The following is a 25797-nucleotide window of genomic DNA, read 5'->3' as shown; positions in this document are numbered from 1 at the left end:
CTATAGATGTATATCTGAGGAGAAACCATCTGACTGTAGAGACTATAGATGTATATCTGAGGAGAAACCATCTGACTGTAGAGACTATAGATGTATATCTGAGGAGAAACCATCTGACTGTAGAGACTATAGATGTATATCTGAGGAGAAACCATCTGACTGTAGAGACTATAGATGTATATCTGAGGAGAAACCATCTGACTGTAGAGACTATAGATGTATATCTGAGGAGAAACCATCTGACTGTAGAGACTATAGATGTATATCTGTGGAGAAACCATCTGACTAGAGACTATAGATGTATATCTGAGGAGAAACCATCTGACTGTAGAGACTATAGATGTATATCTGAGGAGAAACCATCTGACTGTAGAGACTATAGATGTATATCTGAGGAGAAACCATCTGACTGTAGAGACTATAGATGTATATCTGTGGAGAAACCATCTGACTGTAGAGACTATAGATGTATATCTGTGGAGAAACCATCTGACTGTAGAGACTATAGATGTATATCTGTGGAGAAACCATCTGACTGTAGAGACTATAGATGTATATCTGAGGAGAAACCATCTGACTAGAGACTATAGATGTATATCTGAGGAGAAACCATCTGACTGTAGAGACTATAGATGTATATCTGAGGAGAAACCATCTGACTGTAGAGACTATAGATGTATATCTGTGGAGAAACCATCTGACTGTAGAGACTATAGATGTATATCTGTGGAGAAACCATCTGACTGTAGAGACTATAGATGTATATCTGTGGAGAAACCATCTGACTGTAGAGACTATAGATGTATATCTGTGGAGAAACCATCTGACTGTAGAGACTATAGATGTACAGTGGGGAAAAAAAGTATTTAGTCAGCCACCAATTGTGCAAGTTCTCCCACTTAAAAAGATGAGAGATGCCTGTAATTTTCATCATAGGTACACGTCAACTATGACAGACAAAATGAGGAAAAAAAATCCAGAAAATCACATTGTAGGATTTTTAACGAATTTATTTGCAAATTATGGTGGAAAATAAGTATTTGGTCAATAACAAAAGTTTCTCAATACTTTGTTATATACCCTTTGTTGGCAATGACACAGGTCAAACGTTATCTGTAAGTCTTCACAAGGTTTTCACACACTTTTGCTGGTATTTTGGCCCCTTCCTCCATGCAGATCTCCTCTAGAGCAGTGATGTTTTGGGGCTGTCGCTGGGCAACACAGACTTTCAACTCCCTCCAAAGATTTTCTATGTGGTTGAGATCTGGAGACTGGCTAGGCCACTCCAGGACCTTGAAATGCTTCTTACGAAGCCACTCCTTCGTTGCCCGGGCGGTGTGTTTGGGATCATTGTCATGCTGAAAGACCCAGCCACCTTTCATCTTCAATGCCCTTGCTGATGGAAGGAGGTTTTCACTCAAAATCTCACGATACATGGCCCCATTCATTCTTTCCTTTACACGGATCAGTCGTCCTGGTCCCTTTGCAGAAAAACAGCCCCAAAGCATGATGTTTCCACCCCCATGCTTCACAGTAGGTATGGTGTTCTTTGGATGCAACTCAGCATTCTTTGTCCTCCAAACATGGTGAGTTGAGATTTGACCAAAAAGTTCTATTTTGGTTTCATCTGACCATATGACATTCTCCCAATCCTCTTCTGGATCATCCAAATGCACTCTAGCAAACTTCAGATGGGCCTGGACATGTACTGGCTTAAGCAGGATTTGAGTCCCTGGCGGCGTAGTGTGTTACTGATGGTAGGCTTTGTTACTTTGGTCCCAGCTCTCTGCAGGTCATTCACTAGGTCCCCCCGTGTGGTTCTGGGATTTTTGCTCACCGTTCTTGTGATCATTTTGACCCCATGGGGTGAGATCTTGCGTGGAGCCCCAGATCGAGGGAGATTATCAGTGGTCTTGTATGTCTTCCATTTCCTAATAATTGCTCCCACAGTTGATTTCTTCAAACCAAGCTGCTTACCTATTGCAGATTCAGTCTTCCCAGCCTGGGGAAGGTCTACAATTTTGTTTCTGGTGTCCTTTGACAGCTCTTTGGTCTTGGCCATAGTGGAGTTTGGAGTGTGACTGTTTGAGGTTGTGGACAGGTGTCTTTTATACTGATAACAAGTTCAAACAGGTGCCATTAATACAGGTAATGAGTGGAGGACAGAGGAGCCTCTTAAAGAAGAAGTTACAGGTCTGTGAGAGCCAGAAATCTTGCTTGTTTGTAGGTGACCAAATACTTATTTTCCACCATAATTTGCAAATAAATTCATAAAAAATCCTACAATGTGATTATCTGGATTTTTTTTTCTCAATTTGTCTGTCATAGTTGACGTGTACCTATGATGAAAATTACAGGCCTCTCTCATCTTTTTAAGTGGGAGAACATGCACAATTGGTGGCTGACTAAATACTTTTTTTCCCCACTGTATATCTGAGGAGAAACCATCTGACTAGAGACTATAGATGTATATCTGAGGAGAAACCATCTGACTGTAGAGACTATAGATGTATATCTGTGGAGAAACCATCTGACTGTAGAGACTATAGATGTATATCTGTGGAGAAACCATCTGACTGTAGAGACTATAGATGTATATCTGAGGAGAAACCATCTGACTGTAGAGACTATAGATGTATATCTGTGGAGAAACCATCTGACTGTAGAGACTATAGATGTATATCTGAGGAGAAACCATCTGACTGTAGAGACTATAGATGTATATCTGAGGAGAAACCATCTGACTGTAGAGACTATAGATGTATATCTGAGGAGAAACCATCTGACTGTAGAGACTATAGATGTATATCTGAGGAGAAACCATCTGACTGTAGAGACTATAGATGTATATCTGTGGAGAAACCATCTGACTGTAGAGACTATAGATGTATATCTGAGGAGAAACCATCTGACTAGAGACTATAGATGTATATCTGTGGAGAAACCATCTGACTAGAGACTATAGATGTATATCTGAGGAGAAACCATCTGACTGTAGAGACTATAGATGTATATCTGAGGAGAAACCATCTGACTGTAGAGACTATAGATGTATATCTGTGGAGAAACCATCTGACTAGAGACTATAGATGTATATCTGAGGAGAAACCATCTGACTGTAGAGACTATAGATGTATATCTGAGGAGAAACCATCTGACTGTAGAGACTATAGATGTATATCTGAGGAGAAACCATCTGACTGTAGAGACTATAGATGTATATCTGAGGAGAAACCATCTGACTTTAGAGACTATAGATGTATATCTGTGGAGAAACCATCTGACTGTAGAGACTATAGATGTATATCTGAGGAGAAACCATCTGACTGTAGAGACTATAGATGTATATCTGTGGAGAAACCATCTGACTGTAGAGACTATAGATGTATATCTGAGGAGAAACCATCTGACTAGAGACTATAGATGTATATCTGAGGAGAAACCATCTGACTGTAGAGACTATAGATGTATATCTGTGGAGAAACCATCTGACTGTAGAGACTATAGATGTATATCTGAGGAGAAACCATCTGACTAGAGACTATAGATGTATATCTGTGGAGAAACCATCTGACTGTAGAGACTATAGATGTATATCTGTGGAGAAACCATCTGACTGTAGAGACTATAGATGTATATCTGAGGAGAAACCATCTGACTGTAGAGACTATAGATGTATATCTGTGGAGAAACCATCTGACTGTAGAGACTATAGATGTATATCTGAGGAGAAACCATCTGACTGTAGAGACTATAGATGTATATCTGAGGAGAAACCATCTGACTGTAGAGACTATAGATGTATATCTGTGGAGAAACCATCTGACTGTAGAGACTATAGATGTATATCTGTGGAGAAACCATCTGACTGTAGAGACTATAGATGTATATCTGTGGAGAAACCATCTGACTGTAGAGACTATAGATGTATATCTGTGGAGAAACCATCTGACTGTAGAGACTATAGATGTATATCTGTGGAGAAACCATCTGACTAGAGACTATAGATGTATATCTGTGGAGAAACCATCTGACTGTAGAGACTATAGATGTATATCTGAGGAGAAACCATCTGACTGTAGAGACTATAGATGTATATCTGAGGAGAAACCATCTGACTGTAGAGACTATAGATGTATATCTGAGGAGAAACCATCTGACTGTAGAGACTATAGATGTATATCTGTGGAGAAACCATCTGACTGTAGAGACTATAGATGTATATCTGTGGAGAAACCATCTGACTAGAGACTATAGATGTATATCTGAGGAGAAACCATCTGACTGTAGAGACTATAGATGTATATCTGAGGAGAAACCATCTGACTGTAGAGACTATAGATGTATATCTGAGGAGAAACCATCTGACTGTAGAGACTATAGATGTATATCTGAGGAGAAACCATCTGACTGTAGAGACTATAGATGTATATCTGAGGAGAAACCATCTGACTAGAGACTATAGATGTATATCTGAGGAGAAACCATCTGACTGTAGAGACTATAGATGTATATCTGAGGAGAAACCATCTGACTGTAGAGACTATAGATGTATATCTGAGGAGAAACCATCTGACTGTAGAGACTATAGATGTATATCTGAGGAGAAACCACTCTCCTTCCTTTCAACAGTTAGACTTACATGAAAACATCATCACCTGTCTGTCTCTCTGTCCGTCCACCTGTCTGTCTGTCTCTCTGTCCGTCCACCTGTCTGTCTGTCTCTCTTTCCGTCCACCTGTCTGTCTGTCTCTCTCTTTCCGTCCACCTGTCTGTCTGTCTCTCTTTCCGTCCACCTGTCTGTCTGTCTCTCTGTCCGTCCACCTGTCTGTCTGTCTCTCTCTTTCCGTCCACCTGTCTGTCTGTCTCTCTTTCCGTCCACCTGTCTGTCTGTCTCTCTGTCCGTCCACCTGTCTGTCTGTCTCTCTCTTTCCGTCCACCTGTCTGTCTGTCTCTCTGTCCGTCCACCTGTCTGTCTGTCTCTCTGTCCGTCCACCTGTCTGTCTGTCTCTCTTTCCGTCCACCTGTCTGTCTGTCTCTCTGTCCGTCCACCTGTCTGTCTGTCTCTCTGTCCGTCCACCTGTCTGTCTGTCTCTCTGTCCGTCCACCTGTCTGTCTGTCTCTCTGTCCGTCCACCTGTCTGTCTGTCTCTCTGTCCGTCCACCTGTCTGTCTGTCTCTCTGTCCGTCCACCTGTCTGTCTGTCTCTCTGTCCGTCCACCTGTCTGTCTGTGTCTGTCTGTCTCTCTGTCCGTCCACCTGTCTGTCTGTCTCTCTGTCCGTCCACCTGTCTGTCTGTCTCTCTGTCTGTCTGTCTGTCCGTCCACCTGTCTGTCTGTCTCTCTGTCCGTCCACCTGTCTGTCTGTCTGTCTCTCTGTCCGTCCACCTGTCTGTCTGTTGTGACTGATTGGCACCTCTAATCTTCCTGACGCCCCGTGACTCAGAGAGAAAGGAAGGAGTTGTAAATGGTCTGTTTTACGGCTGTGGCGGTCAATACATTTTGTCAGCCAGTGATTGTCAAGCGAATAACTGCCGTATTGACCGTTAATTAACATACACACATTTACCATCTCCTGGCTTCCACACATAGCCTCCAAGCCACTGATGCAGACCGTTGGAACATCTACATTTTCATGTAATATAGCCTACACCATCATAATAAATCCATTATTTATTTTAGACCGGTCTAAAGAAACATGTTATGAAGAAAATGTAGTCTATTTCAGAAGAACAGAATAGCATACTCTGAGTTGTCCTTACGTTAGGCCCTGATCTGGCTATGCCATTTGGCTGTGGGCTACACTAGTTCATTTAGACAGTAGTACAGGTTCCTAACCCACAGTAGTACAGGCTCCTAACCCACAGTAGGACAGGCTCCTAACCCACAGGAGTACAGGCTCCTAACCCACAGTAGTACAGGCTCATAACCCACAGTAGTACAGGCTCCTAACCCACAGTAGTACAGGCTCCTAACCCACAGTAGTACAGGCTCCTAACCCACAGTAGTACAGGCTCCTAACCCACAGTAGTACAGGCTCTTAACCCACAGTAGTACAGGCTCCTAACCCACAGTAGTACAGGCTCCTAACCCACAGTAGTACAGGCTCCTAACCCACACAGTGCAGTAGTACAGGCTCCTAACCCACAGTAGTACAGGCTCATAACCCACAGGAGTACAGGCTCCTAACCCACAGTAGTACAGGCTCATAACCCACAGTAGTACAGGCTCCTAACCCACAGTAGTACAGGCTCCTAACCCACAGTAGTACAGGCTCCTAACCCACACAGTGCAGTAGTACAGGCTCCTAACCCACAGGAGTACAGGCTCCTAACCCACAGTAGTACAGGCTCCTAACCCACAGTAGTACAGGCTCCTAACCCACAGTAGTACAGGCTCCTAACCCACAGTAGTACAGGCTCCTAACCCACACAGTGCAGTAGTACAGGCTCCTAACCCACAGTAGTACAGGCTCCTAACCCACAGTAGTACAGGCTCCTAACCCACAGTAGTACAGGCTCCTAACCCACACAGTGCAGTAGTACAGGCTCCTAACCCACAGTAGTACAGGCTCCTAACCCACAGTAGTACAGGCTCCTAACCCACAGTAGTACAGGCTCCTAACCCACAGTAGTACAGGCTCCTAACCCACAGTAGTACAGGCTCCTAACCCACAGTAGTACAGGCTCCTAACCCACACAGTGCAGCAGTACAGGCTCCTAACCCACAGTAGTACAGGCTCCTAACCCACAGTAGTACAGGCTCCTAACCCACACAGTGCAGTAGTACAGGCTCCTAACCCACAGTAGTACAGGCTCCTAACCCACAGTAGTACAGGCTCCTAACCCACACAGTGCAGTAGTACAGGCTCCTAACCCACAGTAGTACAGGCTCCTAACCCACAGTAGTACAGGCTCCTAACCCACAGCAGTACAGGCTCCTAACCCACAGTAGTACAGGCTCCTAACCCACAGCAGTACAGGCTCCTAACCCACAGTAGTACAGGCTCCTAACCCACAGTAGTACAGGCTCCTAACACACAGTAGTACAGGCTCCTAACCCACAGTAGTACAGGCTCCTAACACACAGTAGTACAGGCTAACTAACTAACTAACTAGTGTTGTCTCACCCACTCTATCCTAACCACACCTTCCTTCCTGTCACCTCTATCTCCACACACGCTGTTCAACATCATATTGGGAGGGTTGCCAACATGGAAACATATTCCACCTGAAAGGTGTGTTTCTTTTAAGAGGACCCTCCCAATCAAAGGCCAAGTCAGTGACTGTTGCATGAATCAACAAACGGGTTAAACGTGTGTGTGTGTGTGTGTGTGTGTGTGTGTGTGTGTGTGTGTGTGTGTGTGTGTCCTAGCTGGAAGCAGCTAACCATCTCCTACAGCAGGCCCAGCAGCCCTACAGTTACCTGATCGACACGGTGAGACAGAGAGACACACAGATACTGTCCCTCAGAGAACGCATCACACAGCTGGAGGACGACACCAGGTACAAACCACTGTCTCCCCCCTTTCCATCTCGCCCCTGTCCATCTCCCCCCTGTCCATCTCCCCCCTTTCCATCTCCCCCCTGTCCATCTCCCCCCTGTCCATCTCCCCCCTGTCCATCTCCCCCCTGTCCATCTCCCCCCTTTCCATCTCCCCCCTTTCCATCTCCCCCCTGTCCATCTCCCCCCTGTCCATCTCCCCCTGTCCATCTCCCCCCTTTCCATCTCCCCCCTGTCCATCTCCCCCCTGTCCATCTCCCCCCTGTCCATCTCCCCCCTTTCCATCTCCCCCCTGTCCATCTCCCCCCTGACCATCTCCCCCCTGTCCATCTCCCCCCTTTCCATCTCCCCCCTGTCCATCTCCCCCCTGTCCATCTCCCCCCTGTCCATCTCCCCCCTGTCCATCTCCCCCTGTCCATCTCCCCCCTGTCCATCTCCCCCCTGTCCATCTCCCCCCTGTCCATCTCCCCCCTTTCCATCTCCCCCCTGTCCATCTCCCCCCTGTCCATCTCCCCCCTGTCCATCTCCCCCCTTTCCATCTCCCCCCTGTCCATCTCCCCCCTTTCCATCTCCCCCCTGTCCATCTCCCCCCTGTCCATCTCCCCCCTGTCCATCTCCCCCCTTTCCATCTCCCCCCTGTCCATCTCCCCCCTTTCCATCTCCCCCTGTCCATCTCCCCCCTGTCCATCTCCCCCCTGTCCATCTCCCCCCTTTCCATCTCCCCCCTGTCCATCTCCCCCCTGTCCATCTCCCCCCTTTCCTTCTCCCCCCTGTCCATCTCCCCCCTGTCCATCTCCCCCCTGTCCATCTCCCCCCTGTCCATCTCCCCCCTGTCCATCTCCCCCCTTTCCATCTCCCCCTGTCCATCTCCCCCCTGTCCATCTCCCCCCTGTCCATCTCCCCCCTGTCCATCTCCCCCCTGTACATCTCCCCCCTGTCCATCTCCCCCCTGTCCATCTCCCCCCTGTCCATCTCCCCCTGTCCATCTCCCCCCTGTCCATCTCCCCCTGTCCATCTCCCCCCTTTCCATCTCCCCCCTGTCCATCTCCCCCCTGTCCATCTCCCCCCTGTCCATCTCCCCCCTGTCCATCTCCCCCCTGTCCATCTCCCCCCTGTCCATCTCCCCCCTGTCCATCTCCCCCCTGTCCATCTCCCCCCTGTCCATCTCCCCCCTGTACATCTCCCCCCTGTCCATCTCCCCCCTGTCCATCTCCCCCCTTTCCATCTAGTGGTTGACCAGCCCTATATAGTGCACTACTTTAGACCAGAGCCCTATGACACCCTATTCCCTATATAGTGCACTACTTTAGACCAGAGCCCTATGACACCCTATTCCCTATATAGTACACTACTTTAGACCAGAGCCCTATGACACCCTATTCCCTATATAGTGCGCTACTTTAGACCAGAGCCCTGTTTAGTACATCTCTAGGGGCCCTGGTCTAAAGTAGTGCACTATATAGGGAATAGGGTGTCATAGGGCTCTGGTCTAAAGTAGTGCACTATATAGGGAATAGGGTGTCATAGGACTCTGGTCTAAAGTAGTGCACTATATAGGGAATAGGGTGTCATAGGGCTCTGGTCTAAAGTAGTGCACTATATAGGGAATAGGGTGTCATAGGGCTCTGGTCTAAAGTAGTGCACTATATAGGGAATAGGGTGTCATAGGGCTCTGGTCTAAAGTAGTGCACTATATAGGGAATAGGGTGTCATAGGGCTCTGGTCTAAAGTAGTGCACTACATAGGGAATAGGGTGTCATAGGGCTCTGGTCTAAAGTAGTGCACTATATAGGGAATAGGGTGTCATAGGGCTCTGGTCTAAAGTAGTGCACTATATAGGGAATAGGGTGTCATAGGGCTCTGGTCTAAAGTAGTGCACTATATAGGGAATAGGGTGTCATAGGGCTCTGGTCTAAAGTAGTGCACTACATAGGGAATAGGGTGTCATAGGGCTCTGGTCTAAAGTAGTGCACTATATAGGGAATAGGGTGTCATAGGGCTCTGGTCTAAAGTAGTGCACTATATAGGGAATAGGGTGTCATAGGGCTCTGGTCTAAAGTAGTGCACTATATAGGGTGCCATTTCTCTTACAAGCACCTGGTTGTTGTCGGTTTTGATTGATTTATTGAGTAATTGTTTTTTTGATTTAGTGTTTTCCCGTAGAGAGTTGGATTTATTGGACACTGTAATTGTCCAGTTTGCATAACGTCATGTCACTCTGTTGCACGTTTGGATGTAATCGATTATTTCTGTTCTCTGTTGTAATATGAATGTTCCAGCGGCACCTGTGCTCTGACGGGGATGGAGGGAGTCGTTGTTCTGTCCCATTTAGTGAAATTACACCCTGTTCCCTATATAGTGCACTACTTTAGACCAGGGCCCCTAGAGATGCACTATACAGGGCCTGTGCTCTGACGGGGATGGAGGGAGTCGTTGTTCTGTCCCATTTAGTGAAATTACACCCTGTTCCCTATATAGTGCACTACTTTAGACCAGGGCCCCTAGAGATGCACTATACAGGGCCTGTGCTCTGACGGGGATGGAGGGAGTCGTTGTTCTGTCCCATTTAGTGAAATTACACCCTGTTCCCTATATAGTACACTACTTTAGACCAGGGCCCCTAGAGATGCACTATACAGGGCCTGTGCTCTGACGGGGATGGAGGGAGTCGTTGTTCTGTCCCATTTAGTGAAATTACACCCTGTTCCCTATATAGTGCACTACTTTAGACCAGGGCCCCTAGAGATGCACTATACAGGGCCTGTGCTCTGACGGGGATGGAGGGAGTCGTTGTTCTGTCCCATTTAGTGAAATTACACCCTGTTCCCTATATAGTACACTACTTTAGACCAGGGCCCCTAGAGATGCACTATACAGGGCCTGTGCTCTGACGGGGATGGAGGGAGTTGTTGTTCTGTCCCATTTAGTGAAATTACACCCTGTTCCCTATTAGTCCACTACTCAGAGGTAGTCAGTAAGTAATGAAAAGTATCATCTGCCATTTGGCAGATATGAAAGAGTTGGGTTCTATGTCTATGTGAATGCTTCCATCTGTTTTGTCTTGTCGGTCCAGATCTCTGAGGAAAGAGAAGACGTCTCTCCAACAGGTGAAGAACAACATGGCCTCTGACCTGGAGCGCCTGCTCAACCACCGAGAGGTACACACACACACTCACACACTCCTCTGACCTGGAGCGCCTGCTCAACCACCGAGAGGTATACACACACTCACACACTCCTCTGACCTGGAGCGCCTGCTCAACCACCGAGAGGTACACACACACACTCACACACTCCTCTGACCTGAAGCGCCTGCTCAACCACCGAGAGGTACACACACACTCACACACTCCTCTGACCTGGAGCGCCTGCTCAACCACAGAGAGGTACACACACACTCACACACTCCTCTGACCTGGAGCGCCTGCTCAACCACAGAGAGGTACACACACACACACTCACTCTCACTCACTCACTCAGTCACTCACTCACATACATACACACTCCTCAACCATGGAGAGCTATTGCCCAGAGTCCACACTCTCATTGAATAAAGCCACTGTGTCTCGATGTGTGATATTGCATCATATATATCCCTAATGAACGTAGATGATACGTCATATGGGGTATAATGATAGTAGGTGTGTGACTTTTATGACAGGTGTGTTTTTTGATATAGTCTGCACGTCTGCACGAGGGCGAGACGGAGAGAGAAAGGGAGATCCGGTGAGAGGAGACTGGCTTTTCCGGTCTCTAGGTGTGCCTCCCTCCGTCACTGTGTCACCCTTTTCACCTTTTGTGCAAACTGAAGTCTACTCAGCTGGTTCAGTTGGTTGGCCTGAAGTCTACTCAGGTGGTTCAGTTGGTTGGCCTGAAGCCTATTCAGGTGGTTCAGTTGGTTGGCCTGAAGCCTATTCAGGTGGTTCAGTTGGTTGGCCTGAAGCCTATTCAGGTGGTTCAGTTGGTTGGCCTGAAGCCTACTCAGGTGGTTCAGTTGGTTGGCCTGAAGCCTATTCAGGTGGTTCAGTTGGTTGGCCTGAAGCCTATTCAGGTGGTTCAGTTGGTTGGCCTGAAGCCTATTCAGGTGGTTCAGTTGGTTGGCCTGAAGCCTACTCAGGTGGTTCAGTTGGTTGGCCTGAAGCCTATTCAGGTGGTTCAGTCGGTTGGCCTGAAGCCTATTCAGGTGGTTCAGTTGGTTGGCCTGAAGCCTATTCAGGTGGTTCAGTCGGTTGGCCTGAAGCCTATTCAGGTGGTTCAGTCGGTTGGCCTGAAGCCTATTCAGGTGGTTCAGTCGGTTGGCCTGAAGCCTATTCAGGTGGTCCAGTTGGTTGGCCTGAAGCCTATTCAGGTGGTCCAGTTGGTTGGCCTGAAGCCTATTCAGGTGGTTCAGTTGGTTGGCCTGAAGCCTATTCAGGTGGTTCAGTTGGTTGGCCTGAAGCCTATTCAGGTGGTTCAGTTGGTTGGCCTGAAGCCTATTCAGGTGGTTCAGTCGGTTGGCCTGAAGCCTATTCAGTCGGTTGGCCTGAAGCCTATTCAGGTGGTTCAGTCGGTTGGCCTGAAGCCTATTCAGGTGGTTCAGTTGGTTGGCCTGAAGCCTATTCAGTTGGTTGGCCTGAAGCCTATTCAGGTGGTCCAGTTGGTTGGCCTGAAGCCTATTCAGTTGGTTGGCCTGAAGCCTATTCAGGTGGTTCAGTTGGTTGGCCTGAAGCCTATTCAGGTGGTTCAGTCGGTTGGCCTGAAGCCTATTCAGGTGGTTCAGTCGGTTGGCCTGAAGCCTATTCAGGTGGTTCAGTTGGTTGGCCTGAAGCCTATTCAGGTGGTTCAGTTGGTTGGCCTGAAGCCTATTCAGGTGGTTCAGTTGGTTGGCCTGAAGCCTATTCAGGTGGTTCAGTTGGTTGGCCTGAAGCCTATTCAGGTGGTTCAGTCGGTTGGCCTGAAGCCTATTCAGGTGGTTCAGTTGGTTGGCCTGAAGCCTATTCAGGTGGTTCAGTTGGTTGGCCTGAAGCCTATTCAGGTGGTTCAGTTGGTTGGCCTGAAGCCTATTCAGGTGGTTCAGTTGGTTGGCCTGAAGCCTATTCAGGTGGTTCAGTTGGTTGGCCTGAAGCCTATTCAGGTGGTTCAGTTGGTTGGCCTGAAGCCTACTCAGGTGGTTCAGTTGGTTGGCCTGAAGCCTATTCAGGTGGTTCAGTTGGTTGGCCTGAAGCCTATTCAGGTGGTTCAGTTGGTTGGCCTGAAGCCTATTCAGGTGGTTCAGTTGGTTGGCCTGAAGCCTATTCAGGTGGTTCAGTTGGTTGGCCTGAAGCCTATTCAGTTGGTTGGCCTGAAGCCTATTCAGGTGGTTCAGTTGGTTGGCCTGAAGCCTATTCAGGTGGTTCAGTTGGTTGGCCTGAAGCCTATTCAGGTGGTTCAGTTGGTTGGCCTGAAGCCTATTCAGTTGGTTGGCCTGAAGCCTATTCAGGTGGTTCAGTTGGTTGGCCTGAAGCCTATTCAGGTGGTTCAGTTGGTTGGCCTGAAGCCTATTCAGGTGGTTCAGTTGGTTGGCCTGAAGCCTATTCAGGTGGTTCAGTTGGTTGGCCTGAAGCCTATTCAGGTGGTTCAGTTGGTTGGCCTGAAGCCTATTCAGGTGGTTCAGTTGGTTGGCCTGAAGCCTATTCAGGTGGTTCAGTTGGTTGGCCTGAAGCCTATTCAGGTGGTTCAGTTGGTTGGCCTGAAGCCTATTCAGGTGGTTCAGTTGGTTGGCCTGAAGCCTATTCAGGTGGTTCAGTCGGTTGGCCTGAAGCCTATTCAGGTGGTTCAGTTGGTTGGCCTGAAGCCTATTCAGGTGGTTCAGTCGGTTGGCCTGAAGCCTATTCAGGTGGTTCAGTTGGTTGGCCTGAAGCCTATTCAGGTGGTTCAGTTGGTTGGCCTGAAGCCTATTCAGGTGGTTCAGTTGGTTGGCCTGAAGCCTATTCAGGTGGTTCAGTCGGTTGGCCTGAAGCCTATTCAGGTGGTTCAGTTGGTTGGCCTGAAGCCTATTCAGGTGGTTCAGTTGGTTGGCCTGAAGCCTATTCAGGTGGTTCAGTTGGTTGGCCTGAAGCCTATTCAGGTGGTTCAGTTGGTTGGCCTGAAGCCTATTCAGGTGGTTCAGTTGGTTGGCCTGAAGCCTACTCAGGTGGTTCAGTTGGTTGGCCTGAAGCCTACTCAGTTGGTTGGCCTGAAGCCTATTCAGGTGGTTCAGTTGGTTGGCCTGAAGCCTATTCAGGTGGTTCAGTTGGTTGGCCTGAAGCCTATTCAGGTGGTTCAGTTGGTTGGCCTGAAGCCTATTCAGGTGGTTCAGTTGGTTGGCCTGAAGCCTATTCAGGTGGTTCAGTTGGTTGGCCTGAAGCCTATTCAGGTGGTTCAGTCGGTTGGCCTGAAGCCTATTCAGGTGTTTCAGTTGGTTGGCCTGAAGCCTATTCAGGTGGTTCAGTTGGTTGGCCTGAAGCCTATTCAGGTGGTTCAGTTGGTTGGCCTGAAGCCTATTCAGGTGGTTCAGTTGGTTGGCCTGAAGCCTATTCAGGTGGTTCAGTTGGTTGGCCTGAAGCCTATTCAGGTGGTTCAGTTGGTTGGCCTGAAGCCTACTCAGTTGGTTGGCCTGAAGCCTATTCAGGTGGTTCAGTTGGTTGGCCTGAAGCCTATTCAGGTGGTTCAGTTGGTTGGCCTGAAGCCTATTCAGGTGGTTCAGTTGGTTGGCCTGAAGCCTATTCAGGTGGTTCAGTTGGTTGGCCTGAAGCCTATTCAGTTGGTTGGCCTGAAGCCTACTCAGTTGGTTGGCCTGAAGCCTATTCAGGTGGTTCAGTTGGTTGGCCTGAAGCCTATTCAGGTGGTTCAGTTGGTTGGCCTGAAGCCTATTCAGGTGGTTCAGTTGGTTGGCCTGAAGCCTATTCAGGTGGTTCAGTTGGTTGGCCTGAAGCCTATTCAGGTGGTTCAGTCAGTTGGCCTGAAGCCTATTCAGGTGGTTCAGTTGGTTGGCCTGAAGCCTATTCAGGTGGTTCAGTTGGTTGGCCTGAAGCCTACTCAGGTGGTTCAGTTGGTTGGCCTGAAGCCTACTCAGGTGGTTCAGTTGGTTGGCCTGAAGCCTACTCAGTTGGTTGGCCTGAAGCCTACTCAGGTGGTTCAGTTGGTTGGCCTGAAGCCTACTCAGTTGGTTGGCCTGAAGCCTATTCAGGTGGTCCAGTTGGTTGGCCTGAAGCCTATTCAGGTGGTTCAGTTGGTTGGCCTGAAGCCTATTCAGGTGGTTCAGTTGGTTGGCCTGAAGCCTATTCAGGTGGTTCAGTTGGTTGGCCTGAAGCCTATTCAGGTGGTTCAGTTGGTTGGCCTGAAGCCTATTCAGGTGGTTCAGTTGGTTGGCCTGAAGCCTATTCAGGTGGTTCAGTTGGTTGGCCTGAAGCCTATTCAGGTGGTTCAGTTGGTTGGCCTGAAGCCTATTCAGGTGGTTCAGTTGGTTGGCCTGAAGCCTATTCAGGTGGTTCAGTTGGTTGGCCTGAAGCCTATTCAGGTGGTTCAGTTGGTTGGCCTGAAGCCTATTCAGGTGGTTCAGTTGGTTGGCCTGAAGCCTATTCAGGTGGTTCAGTTGGTTGGCCTGAAGCCTATTCAGGTGGTTCAGTTGGTTGGCCTGAAGTCTTCTCAGGTGGTTCAGTTGGTTGGCCTGAAGCCTATTCAGGTGGTTCAGTTGGTTGGCCTGAAGTCTTCTCAGCAACCTTTACTAGAAGTGCATGAACCTTTAATAGGAACACGGTGTCCCAACGCCCTCAGACACATTATATGATGTCTTCTCTAAAACCCCTTTCAAACCAAGACGAAAAGCTGCCAACTTTACCATGCCGCCAACCTTTTGCCCACTTTTCTTTAAATCTGAAAGGTATTGCCGGTAACTAAGCCTATACTTTTATTTCCTCCAACCAAGGTTATCAGTAATGTATTTAGAGGTCCCGCCAAACCGTCAGTATAAACGTCCCCTTGTTAACTGGATAGCCAGCTGGTTATCTGGCTAACAAGCTAGCAATGAACCCCATCAATGGCTGGATAGCCAGCTGGTTATCTAGCTAACAAGCTAGCAATGAACCCCATCAATGGTTGGATAGCCAGCTGGTTATCTAGCTAACAAGCTAGCAATGAACCCCATCAATGGCTGGATAGCCAGCTGGTTGTCTAGCTAACAAGCTAGCAACGAACCCCATCAATGGCTGGATAGCCAGCTGGTTATCTAGCTAATAAGCTAGCAACGAACCCCATCAATGGCTGGATAGCCAGCTGGTTCGTTGCTAGCTTGTTAGCTAGACAACCTGCTGGCTAGCCAGCCATTGATGCGGTTCGTTGCTAGCTTGTTACAAGGTAATTATTTACAAATGATTTACAAGTATGGCGAGCTGCCAACTTAATGTTGTGAATGTGAAGAACTGAAAGCTGTGCATTCTGTCTGAGGAATTTAGAACTTGCTGCTGTCATATCGGGTTACCATGACAACGATCACAACAACAGGGTCAGAGTTGAATGTCTCTTGCTCCTTGCAATGGCTATATAAAAGAGGAATGTTGACGAGAGAGGTAAAAATGGGGCCGTTTAAAGGGGATCATATCAACATTGCCCAATTGTTTTTACAGGCAACATACCGTGAATCCTATGTGAAAGGTGTATTAACCGTCATTTACATCTTCAGTTCATTCAGTTCTATATAACTTTGACTGTAGGTCCTTCTCAACGATGTGACTGTAGGTCCTTCTCAACGATGTGACTGTAGGAGCTTCTCAACGATGTGACTGTAGGTCCTTCTCAACGATGTGACTGTAGGTCCTTCTCAACGATGTGACTGTAGGCCCTTTTCAACAATGTCTGAATTTAAACATGAATATTAATTGGTCACACAAAATGTATTGTATGCATTATAATGACAAATATGTCTCTCGGGCTGCGTTTACACAGGCAGCCCAATTCTGATCTTTCTCCACTAATTGGTCTTTTGAACAACCAGATCAGCTCTTTTGCCAATAATTGGGCAAAAGATTGGGCTGCCTGAGCAAACCCACCCAAAGTGTTCTTTCTTTAATAGGGGTAATGATGATGACGTGTAATGGTCCGCTGCATGTTTCCACCATGACTTAACTTACTGTAGAGAACAGAGAGAGAGGCTTGTTTGGAAGAATCTCAGTAATAAAGTCCTTTTTGTCATTTTTTTTGTTTTTGTCATTTTAGCAGACGCTCTTATCCAGAGCGACTTCCAGGAGCAATTAGGGTTAAGTGCCTTGTCGGCTCGGGGATTAGAACCAGCGACCTTTCGGTTACTGGCACAGCGCTCTTACCCACTAAAGCTACCTGCCGACTTACAGTCAGTGAGTGCATGTCAGTATTATTATTGAACAGGTCAAACTGGTTCCTTCATGTGTCGTGGTTCCCAGGGTCAGGATAAGGCGTTCCTCCCACTATGCACTGAGTATGGCTAACAGTCACCAGCTACAGTAGGCTATGCACTGAGTATGGCTAACAGTCACCAGCTACAGTAGGCTATGCACTGAGTATGGCTAACAGTCACCAGCTACAGTAGGCTATGCACTGAGTATGGCTAACATTAGGGAACACCTTTCTAATACCAGTCACCAGCTACAGTAGGCTATGCACTGAGTATGGCTAACACTAGGGAACACCTTTCTAATATCAGTCACCAGCTACAGTAGGCTATGCACTGAGTATGGCTAACAGTCACCAGCTACAGTAGGCTATGCACTGAGTATGGCTAACAGTCACCAGCTACAGTAGGCTATGCACTGAGTATGGCTAACAGTCACCAGCTACAGTAGGCTATGCACTGAGTATGGCTAACATTAGGGAACACCTTTCTAATATCAGTCACCAGCTACAGTAGGCTATGCACTGAGTATGGCTAACATTAGGGAACACCTTTCTAATACCAGTCACCAGCTACAGTAGGCTATGCACTGAGTATGGCTAACATTAGGGAACACCTTTCTAATACCAGTCACCAGCTACAGTAGGCTATGCACTGAGTATGGCTAACATTAGGGAACACCTTTCTAATACCAGTCACCAGCTACAGTAGGCTATGCACTGAGTATGGCTAACATTAGGGAACACCTTTCTAATATCAGTCACCAGCTACAGTAGGCTATGCACTGAGTATGGCTAACATTAGGGAACACCTTTCTAATACCAGTCACCAGCTACAGTAGGCTATGCACTGAGTATGGCTAACATTAGGAACACCTTTCTAATATCAGTCACCAGCTACAGTAGGCTATGCACTGAGTATGGCTAACATTAGGAACACCTTTCTAATACCAGTCACCAGCTACAGTAGGCTATGCACTGAGTATGGCTAACATTAGGGAACACATTTCTAATACCAGTCACCAGCTACAGTAGGCTATGCACTGAGTATGGCTAACATTAGGGAACACCTTTCTAATATCAGTCACCAGCTACAGTAGGCTATGCACTGAGTATGGCTAACATTAGGGAACACCTTTCTAATATCAGTCACCAGCTACAGTAGGCTATGCACTGAGTATGGTTAACATTAGGGAACACCTTTCTAATACCAGTCACCAGCTACAGTAGGCTATGCACTGAGTATGGCTAACATTAGGGAACACCTTTCTAATACCAGTCACCAGCTACAGTAGGCTATGCACTGAGTATGGCTAACATTAGGGAACACCTTTCTAATATCAGTCACCAGCTACAGTAGGCTATGCACTGAGTATGGCTAACAGTCACCAGCTACAGTAGGCTATGCACTGAGTATGGCTAACATTAGGGAACACCTTTCTAATATCAGTCACCAGCTACAGTAGGCTATGCACTGAGTATGGCTAACATTAGGGAACACCTTTCTAATATCAGTCACCAGCTACAGTAGGCTATGCACTGAGTATGGCTAACATTAGGGAACACCTTTCTAATATCAGTCACCAGCTACAGTAGGCTATGCACTGAGTATGGTTAACATTAGGGAACACCTTTCTAATACCAGTCACCAGCTACAGTAGGCTATGCACTGAGTATGGCTAACATTAGGGAACACCTTTCTAATACCAGTCACCAGCTACAGTAGGCTATGCACTGAGTATGGCTAACATTAGGGAACACCTTTCTAATATCAGTCACCAGCTACAGTAGGCTATGCACTGAGTATGGCTAACAGTCACCAGCTACAGTAGGCTATGCACTGAGTATGGCTAACATTAGGGAACACCTTTCTAATATCAGTCACCAGCTACAGTAGGCTATGCACTGAGTATGGCTAACATTAGGGAACACCTTTCTAATATCAGTCACCAGCTACAGTAGGCTATGCACTGAGTATGGCTAACAGTCACCAGCTACAGTAGGCTATGCACTGAGTATGGCTAACATTAGGGAACACCTTTCTAATATCAGTCACCAGCTACAGTAGGCTATGCACTGAGTATGGCTAACATTAGGGAACACCTTTCTAATATCAGTCACCAGCTACAGTAGGCTATGCACTGAGTATGGCTAACATTAGGGAACACCTTTCTAATACCAGTCACCAGCTACAGTAGGCTATGCACTGAGTATGGCTAACATTAGGGAACACCTTTCTAATACCAGTCACCAGCTACAGTAGGCTATGCACTGAGTATGGCTAACATTAGGGAACACCTTTCTAATATCAGTCACCAGCTACAGTAGGCTATGCACTGAGTATGGCTAACATTAGGGAACACCTTTCTAATATCAGTCACCAGCTACAGTAGGCTATGCACTGAGTATGGCTAACAGTCACCAGCTACAGTAGGCTATGCACTGAGTATGGCTAACATTAGGGAACACCTTTCTAATATCAGTCACCAGCTACAGTAGGCTATGCACTGAGTATGGCTAACAGTCACCAGCTACAGTAGGCTATGCACTGAGTATGGCTAACATTAGGGAACACCTTTCTAATATCAGTCACCAGCTACAGTAGGCTATGCACTGAGTATGGCTAACATTAGGGAACACCTTTCTAATATCAGTCACCAGCTACAGTAGGCTATGCACTGAGTATGGCTAACATTAGGGAACACCTTTCTAATATCAGTCACCAGCTACAGTAGGCTATGCACTGAGTATGGCTAACATTAGGGAACACCTTTCTAATATCAGTCACCAGCTACAGTAGGCTATGCACTGAGTATGGCTAACATTAGGAGCACCTTTCTAATACCAGTCACCAGCTACAGTAGGCTATGCACTGAGTATGGCTAACATTAGGGAACACCTTTCTAATATCAGTCACCAGCTACAGTAGGCTATGCACTGAGTATGGCTAACATTAGGGAACACCTTTCTAATATCAGTCACCAGCTACAGTAGGCTATGCACTGAGTATGGCTAACATTAGGGAACACCTTTCTAATACCAGTCACCAGCTACAGTAGGCTATGCACTGAGTATGGCTAACATTAGGGAACACCTTTCTAATACCAGTCACCAGCTACAGTAGGCTATGCACTGAGTATGGCTAACATTAGGGAACACCTTTCTAATACCAGTCACCAGCTACAGTAGGCTATGCACTGAGTATGGCTAACATTAGGGAACACCTTTCTAATACCAGTCACCAGCTACAGTAGGCTATGCACTGAGTATGGCTAACATTAGGGAACACCTTTCTAATACCAGTCACCAGCTACAGTAGGCTATGCACTGAGTATGGCTAACATTAGGGAACACCTTTCTAATATCAGTCACCAGCTACAGTAGGCTATGCACTGAGTATGGCTAACATTAGGGAACACCTTTCTAATACCAGTCACCAGCTACAGTAGGCTATGCACTGAGTATGGCTAACATTAGGGAACACCTTTCTAATACCAGTCACCAGCTACAGTAGGATATGCACTGAGTATGGCTAACATTAGGGAACACCTTTCTAATATCAGTCACCAGCTACAGTAGGCTATGCACTGATGGTTAACATTAGGGAACACCTTTCTAATATCAGTCACCAGCTACAGTAGGCTATGCACTGAGTATGGTTAACATTAGGGAACACCTTTCTAATATCAGTCACCAGCTACAGTAGGCTATGCACTGGCTAACATTAGGGAACACCTTTCTAATATCAGTCACCAGCTACAGTAGGCTATGCACTGAGTATGGTTAACATTAGGGAACACCTTTCTAATACCAGTCACCAGCTACAGTAGGCTATGCACTGAGTATGGCTAACATTAGGGAACACCTTTCTAATATCAGTCACCAGCTACAGTAGGCTATGCACTGATGGCTAACATTAGGGAACACCTTTCTAATACCAGTCACCAGCTACAGTAGGCTATGCACTGGCTAACATTAGGGAACACCTTTCTAATATCAGTCACCAGCTACAGTAGGCTATGCACTGAGTATGGTTAACATTAGGGAACACCTTTCTATTACCAGTCACCAGCTACAGTAGGCTATGCACTGAGTATGGCTAACATTAGGGAACACCTTTCTAATACCAGTCACCAGCTACAGTAGGCTATGCACTGAGTATGGCTAACATTAGGGAACACCTTTCTAATACCAGTCACCAGCTACAGTAGGCTATGCACTGATGGCTAACATTAGGGAACACCTTTCTAATATCAGTCACCAGCTACAGTAGGCTATGCACTGATGGCTAACATTAGGGAACACCTTTCTAATATCAGTCACCAGCTACAGTAGGCTATGCACTGAGTATGGTTAACATTAGGGAACACCTTTCTAATACCAGTCACCAGCTACAGTAGGCTATGCACTGAGTATGGTTAACATTAGGGAACACCTTTCTAATATCAGTCACCAGCTACAGTAGGCTATTTACTGAGTATGGCTAACATTAGGGAACACCTTTCTAATATCAGTCACCAGCTACAGTAGGCTATGCACTGATGGCTAACATTAGGAGCACCTTTCTAATACCAGTCACCTGCTACAGTAGGCTATGCACTGAGTATGGCTAACATTAGGGAACACCTTTCTAATACCAGTCACCAGCTACAGTAGGCTATGCACTGAGTATGGCTAACATTAGGGAACACCTTTCTAATACCAGTCACCAGCTACAGTAGGCTATGCACTGAGTATGGCTAACATTAGGAGCACCTTTCTAATATCAGTCACCAGCTACAGTAGGCTATGCACTGAGTATGGCTAACATTAGGGAACACCTTTCTAATATCAGTCACCAGCTACAGTAGGCTATGCACTGAGTATGGCTAACATTAGGGAACACCTTTCTAATATCAGTCACCAGCTACAGTAGGCTATGCACTGAGTATGGCTAACATTAGGGAACACCTTTCTAATATCAGTCACCAGCTACAGTAGGCTATGCACTGAGTATGGCTAACATTAGGGAACACCTTTCTAATACCAGTCACCAGCTACAGTAGGCTATGCACTGAGTATGGCTAACATTAGGGAACACCTTTCTAATATCAGTCACCAGCTACAGTAGGCTATGCACTGAGTATGGCTAACATTAGGAGCACCTTTCTAATATCAGTCACCAGCTACAGTAGGCTATGCACTGAGTATGGCTAACACTAGGGAACACCTTTCTAATACCAGTCACCAGCTACAGTAGGCTATGCACTGAGTATGGCTAACATTAGGGAACACCTTTCTAATACCAGTCACCAGCTACAGTAGGCTATGCACTGAGTATGGCTAACATTAGGGAACACCTTTCTAATACCAGTCACCAGCTACAGTAGGCTATGCACTGAGTATGGCTAACATTAGGGAACACCTTTCTAATACCAGTCACCAGCTACAGTAGGCTATGCACTGAGTATGGCTAACATTAGGGAACACCTTTCTAATACCAGTCACCAGCTACAGTAGGCTATGCACTGAGTATGGCTAACATTAGGGAACACCTTTCTAATACCAGTCACCAGCTACAGTAGGCTATGCACTGATGGCTAACATTAGGGAACACCTTTCTAATATCAGTCACCAGCTACAGTAGGCTATGCACTGAGTATGGCTAACATTAGGGAACACCTTTCTAATACCAGTCACCAGCTACAGTAGGCTATGCACTGAGTATGGCTAACATTAGGGAACACCTTTCTAATATCAGTCACCAGCTACAGTAGGCTATGCACTGAGTATGGCTAACATTAGGGAACACCTTTCTAATATCAGTCACCAGCTACAGTAGGCTATGCACTGAGTATGGCTAACATTAGGGAGCACCTTTCTAATATCAGTCACCAGCTACAGTAGGCTATGCACTGAGTATGGCTAACATTAGGAGCACCTTTCTAATATCAGTCACCAGCTACAGTAGGCTATGCACTGAGTATGGCTAACATTAGGGAACACCTTTCTAATATCAGTCACCAGCTACAGTAGGCTATGCACTGAGTATGGCTAACATTAGGGAACACCTTTCTAATATCAGTCACCAGCTACAGTAGGCTATGCACTGAGTATGGCTAACATTAGGGAACACCTTTCTAATATCAGTCACCAGCTACAGTAGGCTATGCACTGAGTATGGCTAACATTAGGGAACACCTTTCTAATATCAGTCACCAGCTACAGTAGGCTATGCACTGAGTATGGCTAACATTAGGAGCACCTTTCTAATATCAGTCACCAGCTACAGTAGGCTATGCACTGAGTATGGCTAACATTAGGGAACACCTTTCTAATATCAGTCACCAGCTACAGTAGGCTATGCACTGAGTATGGCTAACATTAGGGAACACCTTTCTAATATCAGTCACCAGCTACAGTAGGCTATGCACTGAGTATGGCTAACATTAGGGAACACCTTTCTAATACCAGTCACCAGCTACAGTAGGCTATGCACTGAGTATGGTTAACATTAGGGAACACCTTTCTAATATCAGTCACCAGCTACAGTAGGCTATGCACTGAGTATGGCTAACATTAGGGAACACCTTTCTAATAACAGTCACCAGCTACAGTAGGCTATGCACTGATGGTTAACATTAGGGAACACCTTTCTAATATCAGTCACCAGCTACAGTAGGCTATGCACTGAGTATGGCTAACATTAGGGAACACCTTTCTAATACCAGTCACCAGCTACAGTAGGCTATGCACTGAGTATGGCTAACACTAGGGAACACCTTTCTAATACCAGTCACCAGCTACAGTAGGCTATGCACTGAGTATGGCTAACACTAGGGAACACCTTTCTAATATCAGTCACCAGCTACAGTAGGCTATGCACTGAGTATGGCTAACATTAGGGAACACCTTTCTAATACCAGTCACCAGCTACAGTAGGCTATGCACTGAGTATGGCTAACATTAGGAGCACCTTTCTAATACCAGTCACCAGCTACAGTAGGCTATGCACTGAGTATGGCTAACATTAGGGAACACCTTTCTAATACCAGTCACCAGCTACAGTAGGCTATGCACTGAGTATGGCTAACAGTCACCAGCTACAGTAGGCTATGCACTGAGTATGGCTAACATTAGGGAACACCTTTCTAATACCAGTCACCAGCTACAGTAGTCTATGCACTGAGTATGGCTAACATTAGGGAACACCTTTCTAATACCAGTCACCAGCTACAGTAGGCTATGCACTGAGTATGGCTAACATTAGGGAACACCTTTCTAATATCAGTCACCAGCTACAGTAGGCTATGCACTGAGTATGGCTAACATTAGGGAACACCTTTCTAATACCAGTCACCAGCTACAGTAGGCTATGCACTGAGTATGGTTAACATTAGGGAACACCTTTCTAATATCAGTCACCAGCTACAGTAGGCTATGCACTGAGTATGGCTAACATTAGGGAACACCTTTCTAATAACAGTCACCAGCTACAGTAGGCTATGCACTGATGGTTAACATTAGGGAACACCTTTCTAATATCAGTCACCAGCTACAGTAGGCTATGCACTGAGTATGGCTAACATTAGGAGCACCTTTCTAATATCAGTCACCAGCTACAGTAGGCTATGCACTGAGTATGGCTAACACTAGGGAACACCTTTCTAATACCAGTCACCAGCTACAGTAGGCTATGCACTGAGTATGGCTAACACTAGGGAACACCTTTCTAATATCAGTCACCAGCTACAGTAGGCTATGCACTGAGTATGGCTAACATTAGGGAACACCTTTCTAATACCAGTCACCAGCTACAGTAGGCTATGCACTGAGTATGGCTAACATTAGGAGCACCTTTCTAATACCAGTCACCAGCTACAGTAGGCTATGCACTGAGTATGGCTAACATTAGGGAACACCTTTCTAATACCAGTCACCAGCTACAGTAGGCTATGCACTGAGTATGGCTAACATTAGGGAACACCTTTCTAATATCAGTCACCAGCTACAGTAGGCTATGCACTGAGTATGGCTAACATTAGGAGCACCTTTCTAATACCAGTCACCAGCTACAGTAGGCTATGCACTGAGTATGGCTAACATTAGGGAACACCTTTCTAATACCAGTCACCAGCTACAGTAGGCTATGCACTGAGTATGGCTAACATTAGGGAACACCTTTCTAATACCAGTCACCAGCTACAGTAGGCTATGCACTGAGTATGGCTAACATTAGGGAACACCTTTCTAATATCAGTCACCAGCTACAGTAGGCTATGCACTGAGGATGGCTAACATTAGGGAACACCTTTCTAATACCAGTCACCAGCTACAGTAGGCTATGCACTGAGTATGGCTAACATTAGGGAGCACCTTTCTAATACCAGTCACCAGCTACAGTAGGATATGCACTGAGTATGGCTAACATTAGGGAACACCTTTCTAATATCAGTCACCAGCTACAGTAGGCTATGCACTGATGGTTAACATTAGGGAACACCTTTCTAATATCAGTCACCAGCTACAGTAGGCTATGCACTGAGTATGGTTAACATTAGGGAACACCTTTCTAATATCAGTCACCAGCTACAGTAGGCTATGCACTGGCTAACATTAGGGAACACCTTTCTAATATCAGTCACCAGCTACAGTAGGCTATGCACTGAGTATGGTTAACATTAGGGAACACCTTTCTAATACCAGTCACCAGCTACAGTAGGCTATGCACTGAGTATGGCTAACATTAGGGAACACCTTTCTAATATCAGTCACCAGCTACAGTAGGCTATGCACTGATGGCTAACATTAGGGAACACCTTTCTAATACCAGTCACCAGCTACAGTAGGCTATGCACTGGCTAACATTAGGGAACACCTTTCTAATATCAGTCACCAGCTACAGTAGGCTATGCACTGAGTATGGTTAACATTAGGGAACACCTTTCTAATACCAG

At 46.5% G+C, this 25797-nt stretch overlaps 1 protein-coding gene across 1 annotated transcript in view; it reads left to right on the top strand.

Annotated features, from left to right (window-relative positions):
* LOC311120198 (progesterone-induced-blocking factor 1-like) overlaps nucleotides 1-25797 on the top strand; it is a 130753-nt gene that overhangs the window by 73583 nt on the left and 31373 nt on the right. The window contains exons 14-15 of the mRNA XM_084194815.1: nucleotides 7373-7503; nucleotides 10575-10659. Of these exons, the coding sequence (XP_084050941.1) occupies nucleotides 7373-7503; nucleotides 10575-10659 (216 nt within the window). The remainder of the gene's footprint in view (nucleotides 1-7372; nucleotides 7504-10574; nucleotides 10660-25797) is intronic.

This window comes from Coregonus lavaretus (assembly GCF_964263955.1).
Source record: "Coregonus lavaretus genome assembly, contig: HAP1_SCAFFOLD_785, whole genome shotgun sequence".
Lineage (NCBI taxonomy): Eukaryota > Metazoa > Chordata > Actinopteri > Salmoniformes > Salmonidae > Coregonus > Coregonus lavaretus.
This window is presented reverse-complemented; position numbering and strand designations above follow the sequence as displayed.